The sequence below is a fragment of the Martes martes genome, assembly GCF_963455335.1.
Source record: "Martes martes genome assembly, chromosome: 8".
Classification (NCBI taxonomy): domain Eukaryota; kingdom Metazoa; phylum Chordata; class Mammalia; order Carnivora; family Mustelidae; genus Martes; species Martes martes.
This window is the reverse complement of record NC_137895.1, coordinates 78383450-78401781: the sequence shown is the minus strand read 5'-3', so window position 1 is coordinate 78401781 and position 18332 is coordinate 78383450. Positions and strand designations below refer to the sequence as shown.

The 18332-nt window shown below is 36.4% G+C and overlaps 2 protein-coding genes across 4 annotated transcripts in view; one reads left to right on the top strand and one right to left on the bottom strand.

Moving 5' to 3' along the window:
- PPHLN1 (periphilin 1) overlaps nt 1-3300 on the bottom strand; it is a 160075-nt gene extending 156775 nt beyond the window's left edge. Inside the window, exon 1 of one of the 2 annotated variants that reach the window (XM_080810719.1) lies at nt 3226-3300. The gene's annotated coding sequence lies outside the window, so the exon portion shown is untranslated. The remainder of the gene's footprint in view (nt 1-3225) is intronic. The other variant, XM_080810720.1, reaches the window with a different exon arrangement.
- Nucleotides 3301-3342: 42 nt separating this feature from the next.
- On the top strand, nt 3343-17891 carry ZCRB1 (zinc finger CCHC-type and RNA binding motif containing 1). Of its 2 annotated transcripts, XM_080812224.1 has the most exons (9): nt 3343-3527; nt 4571-4656; nt 6709-6737; nt 8172-8261; nt 12203-12314; nt 12657-12764; nt 16182-16294; nt 16390-16465; nt 17245-17891. In XM_080812224.1, exons 5-9 carry the CDS (start codon nt 12213-12215, stop codon nt 17374-17376), a joined length of 531 nt encoding a protein of 176 aa, XP_080668350.1. In that variant the 5' UTR covers nt 3343-3527; nt 4571-4656; nt 6709-6737; nt 8172-8261; nt 12203-12212; the 3' UTR covers nt 17377-17891. The 2 variants fall into 2 exon arrangements, with proteins under 2 accessions (XP_080668350.1, XP_080668349.1); XM_080812223.1 differs by lacking the exon at nt 8172-8261 and having other exon boundaries at nt 3347-3527.
- Nucleotides 17892-18332: the final 441 nt, after the last annotated feature.

Below are 18332 nucleotides of genomic sequence, written 5' to 3'. Positions count from 1 at the left end.
TTCAGACAACTAAAAATGAATTTTAGAACATAATTAGTGAAGGTCTATAAAAAAAAACTAATACTGATGTCAATTAACATGGTAAAATAGAGCAAAATATCTACTAAAATCAACCACTGTTCCGTGCTCAGGGAGATAAATGTAGGAAATGGTAGTTAAGAAAGCCAAGAAAATTTAAATAGACTCTTGAGAGATTGCTTAAATGTGGATGAATGATAGTGGAATCCAAAAAAAAGGTAAAAGAATTATAATTATGGAAAATGTGTCTGAGAAAGTTGCAACTGATTAGAACAGAAGATTTGCATTGCAAAGGAATGGAAAGTAAGCCTGCATAGGAATTCAACAAGCTTTCATTTCCTCCCCTTTAGTAGATATCATCTCTACTATTCCACATGAAGCACAGAGGCTCTGAAAAACTCAATCCGAGAGCCAAAGCTTGGAATCATTCAGGTCTGCAGGACTTCAAATCCCAAACCCTTTTCATCATATTACATTGCTTCACAAAGGTAACAGGCAAAGACAGAACACATTCAAATGCATTAAATGCTAATACAAAGCAAGCAGCTAGAGAAGCTCACCACAGGCTTCTAAGCCTAGAAATAAGGTATAGGGGAAAATGTCATTCCAGAAGATTAACCTGGCAGTATACTAAACAGATTAAAGGAGAATGACGCTTAAGGAGACTACTGATTGCTTCATAACCACCATATAACTTAAAGTACGGATTCCAGGCTGCTGGCACGCAGGCTAGTTTCACAAATTACTTGATTTTTCAGTGCTTTAAGGATTCCTCTTATATAAGCTCCACTATACTGTGTTAAATATTTAGGAGATTCTTGATTGTTCAGTGTAAGTGATCAAGTAACTGAAATTATAAAAATAGACCAAAATACCAGATGTTTCCCTATATATGTTTACAAATCTAACTTCAAACCAAGATAAAGATTACAATCTTAACTGCTCAACTTCCTTCTAGTCTCATTTCTCCTCTCCACTCCACCTTTAAAAAAGGATACTCAGTTAACTTTGCTAATACATCACCCATAGCTGAAGTTTCCCAGATCAAGAATCCAAATTGTTTCACATCAATTAACTGTAACAAAACCAAATTCCTCTACCCTCTATCATCTCACCTAAACTCCTGTTCTCTCCCAAAAAAGTCATGCAGGCCAGATTCCTCACTGTGCCACAAAATAACACACACACCACCCTGGAGTTTTTTGATGTATTTCTCAATCTACAGTACTCATTCGACTTCTAACTATCCATGAAGATGAAGCTCAAAATCTAGTATTCTCCACAAAGCCCAATTCTAAGCCCTACCACACTAAAAAGGATTCCAAACTGGTAATTGATAGTCTGCATGTGACAAGTGTTTGGCCCAGGGTTTTTTGGGTTTGGTTTTGTTTTTGTTTGTAATAAAGTGTTATTCCATTGACAACACTTGAAAACTGGGAGATATCACTTTCCCAAACCATATTTTCCAACTATTATTGAAAAACCTACATGCTCTGGCAACACTGGAATCATATTCTCACACAGCCACAACCAGCTGAAGCTAAGTACCAGCTGATCCCTTTCCAAAGGTTCTTACATTTTAAAGTCAGATGACATGTCAACTGCCCGACTTCTGAGACTCTATCTGCAGCAGTTGCAATCAAATAAATACCTACCTGCATAATGGGCAGTGGAATTACAAAAATAAACAAGAAAATAACAGCCTAGATTAGTAAAGAAGGCAAAGAGACAAGCAATTAATTAGCACAAGCAATTAATTAGAAAACATGTGGTAAGTGCCAGGATGAGGAAAGTAGAGGGCACTTAGCACATGGCAAGGGTACCTAAATCTCTCTGGGGGTAAATTACAAAACATCCCTCAGAGAAACTCACAGGGAAAGTGAAACCCTTAGCAGGTGTAGGGATTATCGACAGAGAGGTAAAAGAAAGGTCAGAGAAATCAAATGCCTCAGAGAGAGAAAAGAACCTCCACAAAGACCCTGGTGAGGGGAGAGGGGGGATTCTGAGGAAGTGAAATCAGTTCAATACAGGTAGACTCATCACTTAACCTTAAATGCAGGCGTCAGAGAAAGGACTCAACTGAAAGGACAGGAGGCAAAAAGCCAAGTGTTAGCTATGGTCAGGCGATGAAAGAGAATTTCCATAAAGCAGTAGAGTATGTAACAGTTTGTTAAGCAGGGAACAGAGGTTTCGGTGAGCTCAGCTGTTGTGTTGAGGGGTGAAATGTGTAAGAAAAGGAGGGAAAAGCAGCGGTAGCCTAAATCAAGAGAGAGGAAGTACAAAGCAGCATGGAGATAAGGATTTAGCAAAGAAGACCAAAGGGGCTTACATCTTGGGCGGTAACCAGAAATAACGGGGATGTGAAGCATGGTAGTTTTGGTTGGCCACAAGTTTGCCAAGAGAATTAGTCCCAGCGGTCCCCTGGTGGATGTGGAGGCATTCGGGCCTCTCAAAATTCAGCTGCGCCCTGGATGCACTTCCTTCTCTTTAGAAGACATCGGCTTCAATCTGGATTGTGCAGACTCCAGGAGAGGCTCTGGATTCCAGGGTGCTGGCACGCAGGCTTCCAAGGAATGGTTAGAGGCCTGGTCTGTGTGTGCTGGTGGGTAGAAGTATAAACTACCTTGCATTAGTTCCTGATTTTTCTGTAGGAATGACAGCCCCGTTATCTCCTCGTAAGAGAAAAAACAGTGTGTGCCCAATACAGATTTACAGGACGGAAAAAGACGCCAAGTAGTCCAACATTTGTCCATACTAACTCAAGATGAGTCATTCTGTCAATCCGAGTTGACCCTGTCTCAACTAGACTGAGATATCTGCCAGAAAAAGCCCTGTTTCACACTTTTTTTTGTAGCTCTCAAAATGCCTAACACTGAACTGGGTACATTGAACACATTCTTTAAATTTACCGACTTTCTAACTGATCTTGGGTCACTGAAGTTAACCTAGTTCAGTCCTCTTTCTGCATAATAAGACGCTAAAGAGAAGCAAACCTATGTCTCAGACTCAACAGTTTCCTTTATTCCAAACTCCACTGCGTCTCTACACCCTCCACCGCAAGGGCAGAACTACTGCACGATTCAAATGCAACGGGAGACTCCAACTCCCGCCACAGAAAACACCCCACACCCGCTCGCCCGTTCGCTCGACTCGGCCCGTAGCAGAGCCCGGCCCTGTCCACCTCGTGGAAAGGTAAAATGAGCTCACCGACTCTGGGCGGCCGGGAGACCCCGTTAATGTAGTCGTCGGCTCGTCGCCCTCTCCTAAGCAGGCACTTCCGGCGCGCTCAAAGACGTCAGCAAAAGCGCCACCTCTGGGCCCGCCTCCGGAGCCCGGGTCTAGCTACCGCCAGGAAGAGGCGTTGCTGTCGCTGCCTCCTACTCTCCGGCGCCTGACCCCTCCCAGGACCCGTGATGCCAAGGCCCCAGCAGGACGAGGAAGAGTCCGGGTTGAGCCCCAACTGAGTCGTGGGCTCGCGCTCTAGTTTCCCAGGCCCGCCCCACCTAAAGGTAAACGCCTCCTCAGCTGCGGCCTTTCTTCAGCAAGCCCCTCCGGAGACCCGGTCGCGAAAACGATTTGCCCCTCTCCCCGCCACACTTTTTATTCCGGACCATTTGCCGTTGCCCGCCCTCCCAGTTCTCCCCAGAAGGGTAACTCATAGTTTCAAACGGGAAACTTGTCTAATAAATGGGAACTTGTCTAATAGATTCCCAAGAAATATCTCAAGCATCAGGCAGTTTTATTACTCCGCGACTTGGCATGTCCCACGGTCAATATTTTGCCATTTGTGATGGCCCCTACCCCACCTCCTATGCACAGCACACAAGCTTTTTAAATAGAAATTTGAACCTTGTTGAGTATGATGTACTTTTCATGGATAATCTGCTTTGTAAAATACGCTATAAAAATTAGTTACAAATTACATTTGTAATCTAAAAATACATATACAAATCAATATCTTTCAAGGCACGGAAACCTATACGGTGTAATAAAATGTATCATTTCATTATTTACCAATAATATGCAAAATTAGTTATTTGAACTTTACACCATCAAAATGTGAAGTTAAAATTTTCTCTTAACACCACTGCAAAGAAAAATATCAAGAAAACCAAAAATAGTACCCCAGACCAAAGCATTAATGAAAATAAGTGGCTAAGGTTCTTTCTGAGCTAGCAGGCTCTTTCTGATGTGGTAGGCATGATATTAAACGTTTTCAAAAGCAGTTTTTTACCCTTAGCCTGAGGGAAGGTTAAGTGAAGCCTCAAGAATTTTTTATTTTTCTGTTTTAAACTTATTCTGCCTTCATACCATAATCCAGCACTATAATGGTTAAGGACTCTACCTGAAAGACCGGAAAGCTCTTTGCAGGAATATCTGGGGAAAAGAAACCCCTTAATTCACCCAGCTGGAGTAATTGTTTTTAATCCTAAAAAAAGCGAGGAAGGTGTATTAAATCTGGCATAATTAAATCAATGATTATATACACTGGTTCTGCTTGGAATGAAGAATACCTGGTTTAGATTGCTTTTTGGTTTGTTTTCCTTTATAGAAATGAGTGGTGGATTGGCCCCAAGTAAAAGCACAGTGTATGTATCCAACTTGCCCTTTTCCCTGACCAACAATGACTTATACCGGGTAAGTGACTTTTAATACAATTATCTTCTGAATTCTCTATCTGTGGTACAGATAAAGCTTAAGCAAACAGTTCTCTTTAGCAAAATTCTTAATAACTACATTACAATGCACTTGAGCCATCAATAGCAAAGACTTCTGTTGCAAACATAAGTAAAAAAAATTGACAATTTTGTAATTTCCAAAGAGTTTACAGTGCTTTCATAGAGAGTAACTTCTTCATAAACACAGAAGACACAGGTAGCATAATGAAGTGGGAACAACTTGTGATAGGCTGATTTTTCCTTCTTGCTTACTTGGTTTTTTAAAAATGGTGGGGTAGAGGTTTTGGAGGAAAGGGCTGATGAAAGCAAACAGATCCCTTTACTACCTCAAATTCTGACTGATCTTGGGTCTTGAAAGGTTATTTTAATTTTATGTATATGGCAGAAACCTAACAGCTTACTGTTGTTTTCAGTTCGGGATGGGATGATGGAAGGGGAGAGGGGCTGGAGGATCCAAAATCTTCTTTCACCTCTTTACCTTACAGAGAACAAAATTTCCTGCTGTCTCTGTCCTGTAGACGAGTGGTTGAGAGGAAATGGAAGGAATGACATAAATTCTTTCTTCCAAATGTGCCCTCTTCTCTCTGCCTCTTTGGGTAGATGTTAAGTACAGAGAAGATGCTGCATAGGTATTACATAGTGTTTGATTAATTACTTAACTGAAAGAGCCTGAGTCTCAAAGAACAAAGGAGAAAATGCACTTCAGCTTCTTTCCTTGTCTCCATATAGAGATATGTCTGTATTTATTGAACACTTACTATATGCTGAGCACTCTTACAGGTACTAAGAATACATCAATGAACACAAAGATGAAAATCCATCTTGGCACCATAGCAAGATAAAAGAATGTGAAATATAAAAAAGTCTAATGATATTCTGTTTTTTGGATACAAAATTAATGCTAAGATGTCAGGAGCTAAGGAGGGAAAAAAAGGAGGTTATTAAACGTCACGTTGGGAATGGAGATCAAATTTTACATGAGCAGTCTAAAGCCCTTATTGAAAAGGTAACTTTTGAATAAAGACCTAAAGGAAGTAAGAGACAGCTGTGTAGATGTCTGGGGAAAAGCATGTCAGGCACAGAGTAAATCAAGTGGAGAGAGAGGAAGGGCAGTCAGAGGAAGGTAAGCCTATGCAGGGATGGCACGTAGGGCTTACATAGATAATAGGATTCTGAGTGAAATGAGAGGCCATTAGAAAGTGTTACACACAAGACTGTTTTGGACTTCAAGATTCAGTGTTTCTAACACTGCAATCCAGTTATATTACATTCCAGCATTACACAACTTAATCATAAAACTCAATTTATTATTAATTGCATATATTAATATTTCTGAAAGACTTTTCTAAGATATAATAAATAGGAACTATTACCATATATGTAGTGGCTGAAACAGAAATAGATGAGATTGCTTAGGTTGAAGATGTAGAAGTAAAAGGAAAGATAGGGCCAACAGTAAAGAACCACCAACATATTAAGAATGGGCAGAGGGATGGAGACTGATGCGAATGAATTTTTATTACAGAAGCTTTTTTTGTTTTATGTTTTGTTTTATAAGCAGTCTAAGGATCTGTGTTCTGAAACAGTGATTGCTTAATGGAGTTGGCTAGTAATAATGATATTCCACAACATTGATATTTGAAGCACATTTCTCTGGGGCTATGGTGGGGTTGATAATTGCCATGGATATACCAGGGGAACACTAGCAGCTGTGCAATGTGTATGCCTTTAATCTACCGCCCATAAAGAGTGGGGTTTTTTCCCGCCGTTTGCGCTCTTTTGTTAGAAATTTAGAAATTGAGGCAGATAACTGTGACTCCAATAACAAAAATATGAGTATTATTGTAGTCACTAAAAAAAATATATCTTCTAGGGCCTGCTTTATAGAATAAAGGCCAGAATTTTTCACAAGCTTTAACAAAGAATATGGTCAGTTTATATAACCTGAAAATTTAATGTTTCTTATGACTTAAAATTTAATTGTAAAGTATTATGTGGTCTTTTATTTCAGATATTTTCCAAGTATGGCAAAGTTGTAAAGTAAGTATTCACATCGTATTTTGAAACCTCATTTAAAAGTTTATCTGAATTTACTTGTCCATTTTTTAAGATTTATTATTTTTCAATAAAACTGATATTTGATATAACAAAGAAAAAGTACTGCTGTTAACGTTTTTGTGTATATTTCAGTCATTTTTCTGAATATATAAACATATAGACAGTTTTTTTAAAGACTCAATTCTATACATGCGATTTTGTTGTCTTTTTTAAAATTTGACATTATACTGTAAACATCTTACTGTGTACTTGAAAGATACACCCTCATATCTAATGATCTCATGATATTCCTTTATATATCATAATTTATTTAAACAATAATTTCTTAACCATATTACTAAGAATTAAAACTGAATCTGTCATCCAATATAAGATGTAAAGACTCTGATTAAATACATATTTTGGTTATTAGAATGTGTGTTATCAAGTATATCAGAAGTGGATTTTCATTTGTCAAATAAGTAGAATGTAAAAAAACAAATATTTCAATGCATATGACATGCAAAATGCTTATGAGACTAATAAATATATAGAAAACATATTCTCTACTTTCATAGAAAGTTTAGAGATCACTGGAAAGATTGGAAACATACAGAAATGGTAGGGATGATATTATCAGTTGGGGCTGAGAGTTACAAAAGGATAAAAGGAACTTCTTATATTTAATTCACTATTTTAAATCAAACATGGACCTATATTATGGGGCAAAAAAGTAAAAGCAAGATATTGTCATTCTAACTATCTTATAATCAATATATATATTCTGGTATAAATTTGAAATTATCTTTAAAATCCCGAGAATTTAGAGCATATTTATCTTGGCCAGTTTTTTTCTAGCTTTGGATAAATGGTAAGAAAATCATCAAAAATGCTTCTAGATAAATTTTGGGTCTTCAGAATTTTTTTTTAAGATTTTTATTTCTTTATTTGAGAGAGAGACAGAAATAGTAGTAGGAGCTGGAGGAGGAGGCAGAGGGAGAGGGAGAAGCAGACTCCCTGCTGAGCAGGGAGCCCATGTGGGGCTCAGTCCCAGGACCCTGATCTCATGAGCTGAGCTGAAGGCAGACGCCAAACCAGCTGAGCCACCCAAGCCACCCATGGATCTTCAGAATTCTGAATAGTCCTTATTACCAGTCAGATCACTAATAATGATGATATGTAACAGTGAAAACATAAATAGGCTGGCATTGTTCTAATCTTCTTACATGTATTAATTCATTAAGTTCTCACAGTTACCTTTTAAGGTAAAATACTGTTACTATCTTAATATTATAAATAACGAAACTGAAGCACACAATATACTTAAACATACTGCTAGTTAGTGGTGGAGACAAGATTTGAAATCCAACAATTTGATTTCAGAGCCTGCTCCTTTAACCATACCATTACCTTTTCTTGGTTTTTCCCATCTGTCAGAATCTCTGAATGAATTTCCATACAAACATTAATTATAAATCATGAGAATGCTATGAAGTCAAAGACAGAGCTATAAGCACCTATAAACAGGTAAGACATGATCTAGTCTGGATAGTCAGGATAGGTTTACCTAAGTCAGTATCCTTTGAATAGGCTGAGTAAGATTTAAGTAGGCAAAAAGAATGTGAAGAACATTTTAGGTAGAAGGAATACCTTGTGCAATCATTTTAGAAGCCCTAGGGCAAGAGAAAATAAAGTGAAATCAAGAAACAGAAGGCCGGTATAACTAGAGATGAATTAGAGGGAGAAAGTGCAAAATGGGTCTAGAGATGGAAGCAGGTTCCTCATCTTGCTTCTCGGCCGTGTTACAAGATATTTGGTTTTCATCCTAAGAATTCCAAGAATTCGCTGGTATAGAATTTTTAAATGAAGGAGAAACATGATTTGAATTTTTAGAAGCTTATTCTGGCTTCAGTATAGAGATTAGATTGGAGGGAAACGAGTAGATGCTGGCAGACCAGTCGAAAAGCTGTAACGATAGCCTAGGGGGGAGTATTGTGCACTAAGACGGTATAGGTGGAGAGGCAGAGGCTGGACAGATTTGAGAGATGGTCAGATGATCGTTAGGCTGTACAGTGGGTAATATTTAATGATGTACTTACTGTGTATGTAAGGGTTGGGTGAGTGAGAAAGGGGTGTTATGGATGACACCAAGGTTTCCCAGAAGAGTACATGTTTCATATTATGTCCTTAAATGAATACATCTCCTGACAGAAATTTGGGAATAAGAGTCTTTGGTGTAATCATTTTTTTTTCTGTTACCATAGAACATATCTCTGTTGAAGTAGTGTATTTTAATTGGTTTATAGATTTCTTTACCTCTAGACTCTAAGCTTTTTTTCTGAAGGTAAAAACCTTGTCCTAGGGCCTTTAATTATCAGTGCTTATGTGCCTGGGCTTGAGGCTAATGGCATGACTGACCACATGACCACATGAATAAACAACTAGATGTACTCTTGAGAAACCAGTTTCCCATTTGTATCTGTCTTTTCGTTTTAACATATTGAGGTAGGTATACTAGAGGTTACAGAGACAACCTTAAAGGAGTTTATATTAAAATAGGTTTGATAAGGCATTGTTTATACATAAATAGACTTCGGTGGAGACTAGCACAAAGCAAGAGAAATTATTTCCAGTTAAAGAGATTAGAGAACTGACATGTTCTGAGCTGTGAAGAATGAGTCAAGTTTTGATGGGCAGAGATTGAGAGTTGAAAGGAGATAGAAGACATGTGAATAGAGGCATCAATTTGGAGAAGTCCGTGAATGATTGAGTAGTTTGTTGTTGCTAGCCCTCATAGTTTGTGAGTAGAAGTAGTGAAAGATGAGGGAGGTGGGAGCTAAAGCATAAAGGATATTGATTCAAGACCAAGAATAGGCAACTTGAAGAATCAAAGATTTTTGAGCAGAAGAATGACATGATTTTATTTACTCCTTAAGTAGAAATTTTCTCAGTGGCATATGAGAGCATTAACATCAAGGGAACTATTAAGAATACACTGTTGAAACAGCAGTGCCACTGTGGACAAGAAAAGCTGTGGGAATGAAAAAAAGGAGACAGCTGAGAGACATAATTAACTGAGGATGACTTTGAAAGCTAACACTTCCGAAATACTACTATAGAAAAAAATGATTAATGACTTTAACTGACCTTCACAAATATCATGAAAATCCCAAAAAGATAAAGTAACTACTTCATATTTCTTTCAAAATTGGTTGAAAACTTTCTTTCATATCCTTAGTAACTGCAGTGACTCTAAACAAGCTTTGTCAATTATTATGCTTTGTGTTGAATATTGTCTTTTTTTTACTGTTTGAAAATATTTGCAAATTCAGAAAAAGTTGCAATAACAGTAGAAAGAACATTAAAATATCCTTTACCCAGATTCACCTGTTAACATTTTGCCCCATTTACTTTATCATTTGCCCTCTCTCTCCTCGTGTGTGTGTGTGTGTCTGTGTATGCACATGTATGTATGTATGTATACACACAATTTTTTTGTGAGTTATTTGGGGATAAGTTATACACATCATTGCCCTTTACTCCTAAATACTTAAGTATGTATTTCCTAAAAATAGGGTTATATATTATATAATCACAGTATGGTTACCAAATTCATAAATTATACTGATAAAATACTTTTATTGAATCAGTCATCCATGTTCCAGTTTTGTCAGTTGACCTAATAGTGTTTCACATAGAATTTTTCCCCTCTAGTATCGTCTAGAGTTAGGTGTTGATTTTAACTGTCCTGTTTTTGTAAACCCCTTTAAACTGGAACATTCATAAAGAATATAGCTCTCTCTCATCTTTTTCCCCCCTCATTTTGTGTTTTCCTAATGTTGCCTCATGATTATGTTGCAGTTTTATATACTTTTGGCCGGTAACTATATAGATAATATTTATTCTGAGGGTTTCGCATCTAGATTTATACAGTGTCCATGTGTCCCTCATTAGTGATAGTAATTCTGATGGCCAGTCAAGGTGTTCACCAATTTCTTCACTTTATAAATACCTTTTTCCCCTTGCAACTAATACAGTCGGTGAGAAACACTTTTAAGACAATGTAAATATCTTGTTCTACATAAAAATTTCATTTTTTATTTTGAAGATTTACTTATTTATTTTTAGAAAGAAAGAGAGCGTGCTTGCGACCAGAGGGAGGGAGTGGAGGGAGAGGGAGAGAGAGAATCTTAAGCAACACTTCCAGCACAGAGCCTAATGTGGGCCCAAGCTCACAACCCTGAGATTGTGATATGAGCCAAAATCAAGAGTTGGGACACTTAACTGAGCCACCCAGATGCCCAAAAATTACATTTTAGATTTAGTATTTGTTCATCAACAAATCATCATCTTGCCTGAGCCAGTCTTTACTATGATTGTTGCAAACAGTGATTTTCCAACTCTAGCACTTCCCTTGACATTCTGCTATAAACCAAAACCATCCCTTTTCCTTCATTTATTTATTATAATATGGACTTATAAATTCCTACTTTTTTCTGTGGTTTATTATTCATTACTGTATTTAATTATTTTAGTACTCAAATTGTCCTAGATATGGCCAATGAGAGCTCCTTTAAGCTGGCTTCTGTACTACTGTGCCATGCCCCATCTTTTTTTTTTTTAAGTACTCCTTTCCTTTTTCTAATTACATTTTTAAAGCTCTTTTACCTACCCTATCCATCCTTGGAATCAGCCATTTCTCTGAAGAGCCCTGTTGAACACTGATTTTTAAACTACATTTAATGACATATCATGAGCAAAAGTCACAAGGACTACGGATGTATAAAGGATCAGAAAGAACAGGCTCTGTGCTCTTAGCACCAACCCTATCGCTTCGGTACCTTGGATGGTATGACTAAGAACCACAGAACTGGAGTTTCTTAAGGTGATCAGGATTAAGGAGTGCACTTGCTGTGATGAGCACTGAGTGTTGTATGTAAGTGTTGAATCACTATATTGTACACCTGAAACTATTACACTGTATGTTAACTAGAATTTAAATTAAAACTTTAAAAACAGAATATCAGAAATATAATTAGATTCTAAAGCCTAGAAAAAAATAAGTAAATCATTTTACTTATTGTGTTGAAAATAATACCTCAGTTTTGTTTTGTTTTGTTTCTGCAAAGTGAGGGCATTAGTAGAAAAGAGGAATTATGTTTACTCTTCAAGATTTTATTGTCTCTGTAATATGTTTACTTCATCCTTCAACCTCTGATTAATGTTTGACTTTTCAGGTAGTCCTATGAGAGCTGTGCTCACTTTTGTCAAATCAGTATCACATTTTCTCATTTCCATTCTTCTTGATATCCCATGACTTTGAAGAAATAGTTGATTTGTCAAGCATATTGATTTCTCTTATTCCGTAAATGTTTTTCTAACCCACAAGTTTTCTAAGTATTTATTAATATCTTTTTTATTTATTGCTGCCTCATTATTTTTAACTGGCTATTTGTTTATGTTTTAAGGGTTACTATAATGAAAGATAAAGATACCAGGAAGAGTAAAGGGGTTGCATTTATTTTGTTTTTGGATAAAGACTCTGCACAAAACTGTACCAGAGCAATAAACAACAAACAGGTAAGCCATTCACTCCCAACAAGATTTTTAATCCAAAAGCCTTTGTTCATCCAGGCCAAAAATGAGGGGATACAGTGGATGATCAAGTCATGGATAGCAGTAGATTTTGAGGGCATTTCATTTATAGAAAAGAGGTGAAAACTATATTGGTTCCCAAAATACTGGCAGAATCTAAGGAATAAGAATCTATTCTATAGGATGTTATTTGTCATACCTGACTAGGCAGTTGATAAAGTAATTAAATAAAATGGAATTGAAAGTTTAAGGAAAATGGAATCAAATAACTGTAGTTTTAGTTTTCACTGAAATACATCCTCCTGCATTTACATTTCTCCGGTTTAGTTATTTGGTAGAGTGATAAAAGCAAGCATTGCTATCGACAACGGAAGAGCAGCTGAGTTCATTCGAAGACGAAACTACTTTGACAAATCTAAGTGTTATGAATGTGGGGTGAGTATACCTAAAACTTCATGTAATTTTCTGTAGTTTGTTTGAAGGTATATTTCACACAGTGTTTTATTTGTTCTCTCTAAAACTTCTGGCTGGCTAAAACCAGGTTATAAAAGTTGTTTTACTTTGGGACTCGTGACTCACCTAAGTAGACTCACTTGAAAATTAGTACGTAAAGAACCTGAATTAGGTAATACAGAGTGGTATTTTCTCCAGTTTCTAAGTCTTTGAAAACTGTCAAATTAAAAAGCATCAGGCTTGGGCGCCTGGGTAGCTCGGTCGGTTAAGCAGCTGCCTTCAACTCATATCATAATCCCAGGGTCCTGGGATAGAGCCCCACATCGGGCTCCCTGCTCAGTGGGTAGTCTGCTTCTCCTTCTCCCTCTGCTGTTCCCCCTGCTTGTGCTCTCTCCCTCTCTCTCTCAAATAAATAAATAAAATCTTTTTTAAAAAAGTACCAGACTGGTATACCTGGGCGGCTTAGTTAGTTGAGTGTCTGCCTTCAACTCAGGTTGTAATCCCAGGGTCCTGGGATTGAGCCCCGCATGGGGCTCCCTGCTTAGCGGGAAGCCTGCTTCTCCCTCTCCCTGTGCTGCTCCCCCTGCCTATGCTGTCTTGCTCTCTCTCAAATAAATAAATAAAATCTTTAAAAAAAAAAAAAAAGTACCAAGTACTTATTACTGTCTTAAAAGATTTAGTGACCCATAAATTTTTGGGTTAGTGGACTACTGCTTGTGCCTATAATAGCTTGCCAGTGTTTAAGCATCATAGTTCAGTATAAACATCATGTGATCAACCTATCCTTTTTGGGGTAATGTGTTTTAAAGCTATTTTTTTAAAAGATTTTATTTATTTGACAGAGACACAGCGAGAGGGGGAACACAAGTAAGGGTAGTGAGAGAGGGAAAAGGCAGACTTCCCACTGAGCAGGAAGCCTGATGCAGAGCTCGATCCCAGAACCCTGGGATCATGACCTGAGCCGAAGGCAGATGCCTAACAACTGAGTTACCCAGGTGCCCCTTAAAGCTACTTTTTTTCTATTAATACTGCTAATGTTTGTAACTGAACTATCCCCAAATTTTCTTACCTAGTTCTTGTAGTTTATCATTACCCATTTAAACTTTTGGTGAGTAGGAAGAATATATAGCCACAAAAAGGTTTTGCACGAGGCCCATAATAGAGATGGTACCAAGAGGATATTGGTCTGGGAATCATCGTTGTCAGTTTCCAAAATGCCTATATAAAGTACCTAAAAAATGGGATCCAGAGGTACTAATGGAGAGCTGAGGAGAAGATTACTGTGAGACATTTTCCTGGCTACAAAATCAGTGAAAGATAAAAAGAAATGGGTGGGAGTCATTCCCTTCACTGCCATACTCTACCCCTTCCTCCCTGAAAAGAGATAAACAGATAGTTGGATAGCTGGACAGTATATTCTGTCAATTCCTGTGATTCTAACACCTCTTAAGTTAATGTAAACTGTGCTCCAGAGCCCTGAGTTTTGTTAAAAAGGTAAATAACAAGTTATCTGAGAAATCCTGGATGAATCTGTTAATCTGTCTTTTTAGTTTGTGGATCCATAAATTTGTTATGCTTTGTACATTTTTATATTTCTTAAATTTTCGCCTCCCCAAAATATGTTTACATTTATTTAGCCTGGTTTTCCCTTAAGTTATTTCATTAAGAAACCATTTTTAGATATGGAATATGTTGACATTATTCCAAAAGCAGTTTGGAAAATGCTTGTCTAAGTGCATTCACTTAGCAGTTTATTAACAGTAACATCTCTTGGGTTCAACCATGTCTATTTGATGTCTATTTAAAGTACATAGTCTGTGGCACCTGGGTGGCTCAATGGGTTAAAGCCTCTGCCTTCGGCTCAGGGCATGATCCCAGAGTCCTGGGATGGAGCCCGCATCGGGCTCTCTGCTCCACAGGGAGCCTGCTTCCTCCTCTCTGTCTCTGCCTGCCTCTCTGCCTACTTGTGATCTCTGTCTGTCAAATAAATAAATTAAAATCTTTTAAAAAAAATAAAATAAAGTACATAGTCTATCTGATGCTTTCTAAAATATACTTGAAAAGTATGATTATTTTTCTCTTCTGTTGTTCTAATCCTGGTTGAATCTCTCCCCACACCCTTACTCTTATATATTATTCATCAGTGTATTTAGTGAGCTAATGTTCAGATGGTAGTTCGTTGCCTCATGTTTTACAACTGAACCATGTTATGGTTCATTATAACGTTACTCCAGTCATAAATGTAATTCTGATTTGTGTAGTAGCCACATTAAAAAAAGAAACAGGCAAAAATTAATATATCCTTTATTATCATAACCCAATATATATCCAAAATATTATCATTTGAATATGTAATTAATATTTTCAAAAATTAAAATATTCTTTTAATATAAATATATTTTAATATAAATATATTTTCTTTTAATTAAAAATATTTTTCTTTTTTTCTCTTTTTTTAATTATTTTTTTAAATAAACATATAATGTATTAGCCCCAGGGGTACAGGTCTGTGAATCGCCAGGTTTACACACTTCACAGCACTCACCATAGCACATACCCTCCTTACATTCTTTTTTTCTTATTGTCTTCAAAATCCAGGATGTAGTTTACCCTTATAGTGCATATCAATTCAGACAGGTTCTCAGTAGTCACAAGAGAATTATAATTAGTGGCTACCATAATTGGACAGTGCAGGTATAATCTAGATATGAAGGGAAGAGCATGAAATTAATAGGAAAAATGAGAAAGACTTTAAATTTTACCTTTTTTTTTTTTTTTAAGATTATCTGAGAGAGAGAGCGCAGCGGGCAGAAAGGGGCAGGGGAGGCAAAAGGAAAGTGTCTTAAGCAGACTTCATGCTGAGCATGGAGCCCAGTGCAGGACCTGAGCCAAAAACAAGAGTTGGATGCTTAACCAACAGTGCCATCCAGTGCCCCCCTTTTGATTTATTTATTTGAGAGAGAGAGAGAGACCATTTGTTTTTAAAATGATATTAAGCAACATCTTAGAAGTTAACAGGAAGGTTTCATCCCCATTTTATCAAATAGAACCTTAAAATTTTTACATTGAAGGTGGGTGGTCCATTTAAATTTTGAATTGTTTTATACCCTGAGTCTTGAGATTTAAAATGTTTGAGGGATGAATACTACTTTTGTTCTTAGTGAAACTACTAAAATATGCTGTTATTGTTAAAGTAGCTTATTAGGGGTTATAATATCATAATCTCTTTCTTTTAAATATTAAAGTAATAGGTTTTGTTTACTTCTTCATGTATATTCCCAGTGTGACAGTATTCTTTTTTAAGTTCTAAAACCTCAGTCATAGGGTACAAAGCAAGTTTCTGTTAATAACATTAACAAATACAGCTTTTTTCCTTTCCTTTTTAATGTGAAACAAAAGGAAAGTGGACACTTAAGTTACGCCTGCCCTAAAAATATGCTTGGAGAACGGGAACCTCCAAAGAAGAAAGAGAAAAAGAAAAAAAAGAAAATTCCTGAACCAGAAGAAGAAATGTATGTATATCTACTCTTACTAAATGCATTATTATATTTTTTCTATCTTTATCGATTGCTTGAGTACATTCTGATCTTTTTTTTCAATAATTTAGTGAAGAAGTAGAAGAAAGTGAAGATGAAGGGGAAGATCCTGCTCTTGACAGTCTTAGTCAGGCCATAGCTTTCCAGGTATTAAACAGTTCTTTTAATAATGCCATAAGTGCCTTGGGTTAATCATCTTATATTCCTTGCTTACTTTATTGATCATCTCTTGGCAATCTTCGTCTCTTCCCTTTACCTCTTTAGGAGACAAGCTGTTTCTCTAAGGTCTTTAGAGCAGTGTGATAGAAAAAGTCCCATTGGTTCTTTCTAGATTTCAAGAGCCCTACAACATTTTTAAGATCTTAATCTGATTTCATTATGGAATTGATCAGAAATATTTGATTAAAGTGACTTGAGCCAGAGATTTTATTAAAAGATACATTCTGATTGAAACTTCACTTCAAAACAAAACCAAAAATTTGTTTTTGACCATTAAAAGTCCTAATACAAGAAAATATGAAACATTTTTGAAGGCCATATAATCTCCTAATTTTCTGAAAAAGTTACTTTAATGTTTTAATTGATAAATTACAAATATGTTAATTAATCTTTCCTTTTAGTTAACTAATGTGTTTTATACAACATTCCCAAGTCCAGCAAAGATGGCAAATACGCTTCATTTCATGTACCTGTTAATTAGTAGAAGATTCCTAGAATAATTTTGAGTAACACAGTGAAACTGCGAGATCACTTTGGGTTGCAGGAGGGGTTTCCTCATGAAGTAGAATTGTCTGCATGGGTTGGAAGATGGGGACTGTTGGCATTTATGGTTGTTTTTGCCATGTTTTGAATTAATACACTGTAAATAATGTTAAACACACTCCTGGTTTTGTTTTGTTTCATTTGTTTCCTGACTCACATTATAGCAAGCCAAAATTGAAGAAGAACAGAAAAAATGGAAACCCAGTTCGGGGGGTCCCTCAACATCAGATGATTCAAGACGCCCAAGAATAAAGAAAAGCACATATTTCAGTGATGAGGAAGAACTGAGTGATTAAAATTGTATTTATTATGTAAATATCATTTAAAAAAATTTTTTAAGTCTTGGGGTACCAAGTTCAGTTGAAATTAAAGATTACTTTTAGAATTTAAGCATAAAAACCACATAGTACCAAATAATTTTTTTACTATAAAATAGGTTCATAGGAAATTGAAAATAATTTTAAAGTATCATGTTTCTATCTTGCCTTAGCAGAGTAATAAAAATCAAGATTTGCTAGTAACCATTAATCTTGAAAACAGTTCATTTCAATTAAAAAGAAATCTTAATACTGTCATAGTATTGCCATTGTCATCCCAAGAAAAAAGACCAATATTAAAAAGATGTGATTGGGAAGCTCATTATAAAAATTTATTCATGTCTGATTGGTTTACGTGAAGACATTTGAAGTAAATTTCATCATTTGAAGTAAATTTCATCTTTAAGACAAAAACTTCATGAAGACTGGAAAATGCTGACTGATTTATTGTTATTAAATGTTAATAAAATTTTCAAGAGAATTTTGTTTTTAAATATGGGTGGGTGTTTGCCATCTTATTTCTTTTAGCTTTATCCCAACCTGAATTTATCATAATCACCCATAAAACACAAAGTAAAGTAGCTTTCAAAGGCTTATAACCAAACAGCAGTCGTTTGTCTGGTGCACCTTTGGCACCAAGAGCCATTCCCCAGAAGTAACAAACTTCTTTAGCTGTTTCTTTTCATATGTACCTATATATTGCTATATAAAATACATATATTTCTGCCACTTAATTCATAAAGGGGTAAGTGGAAATTTTTTCAGTCTCCTGTACTACTCCACACCCCCCACCCTCCTCCATCTCCCAACATGGCTATGTAAAAATTTTTGGTTAGGTCCATATTTATTGTTTTTCTTTTATAACCATGTAAATACTGCCCACCTCTGAGTCAATGAGTGTGCTGAGATTACATTTTTGTAGAGTTAATAATTGT

What these genes read in the sequence shown, in the direction of transcription:
- ZCRB1 (XM_080812223.1), top strand. Translation starts at nt 4,573, where the DNA reads ATGAGTGGTGGATTGGCCCCAAGTAAAAGCACAGTGTATGTATCCAAC. An exon ending in AAGTATGGCAAAGTTGTAAA is followed by an intron (nt 6,738 to 12,202) that starts GTAAGTATTCAC and finishes TTATGTTTTAAG; the next exon opens with GGTTACTATAATGAAAGATA. An exon ending in GAGCAATAAACAACAAACAG is followed by an intron (nt 12,315 to 12,656) that starts GTAAGCCATTCA and finishes TCTCCGGTTTAG; the next exon opens with TTATTTGGTAGAGTGATAAA.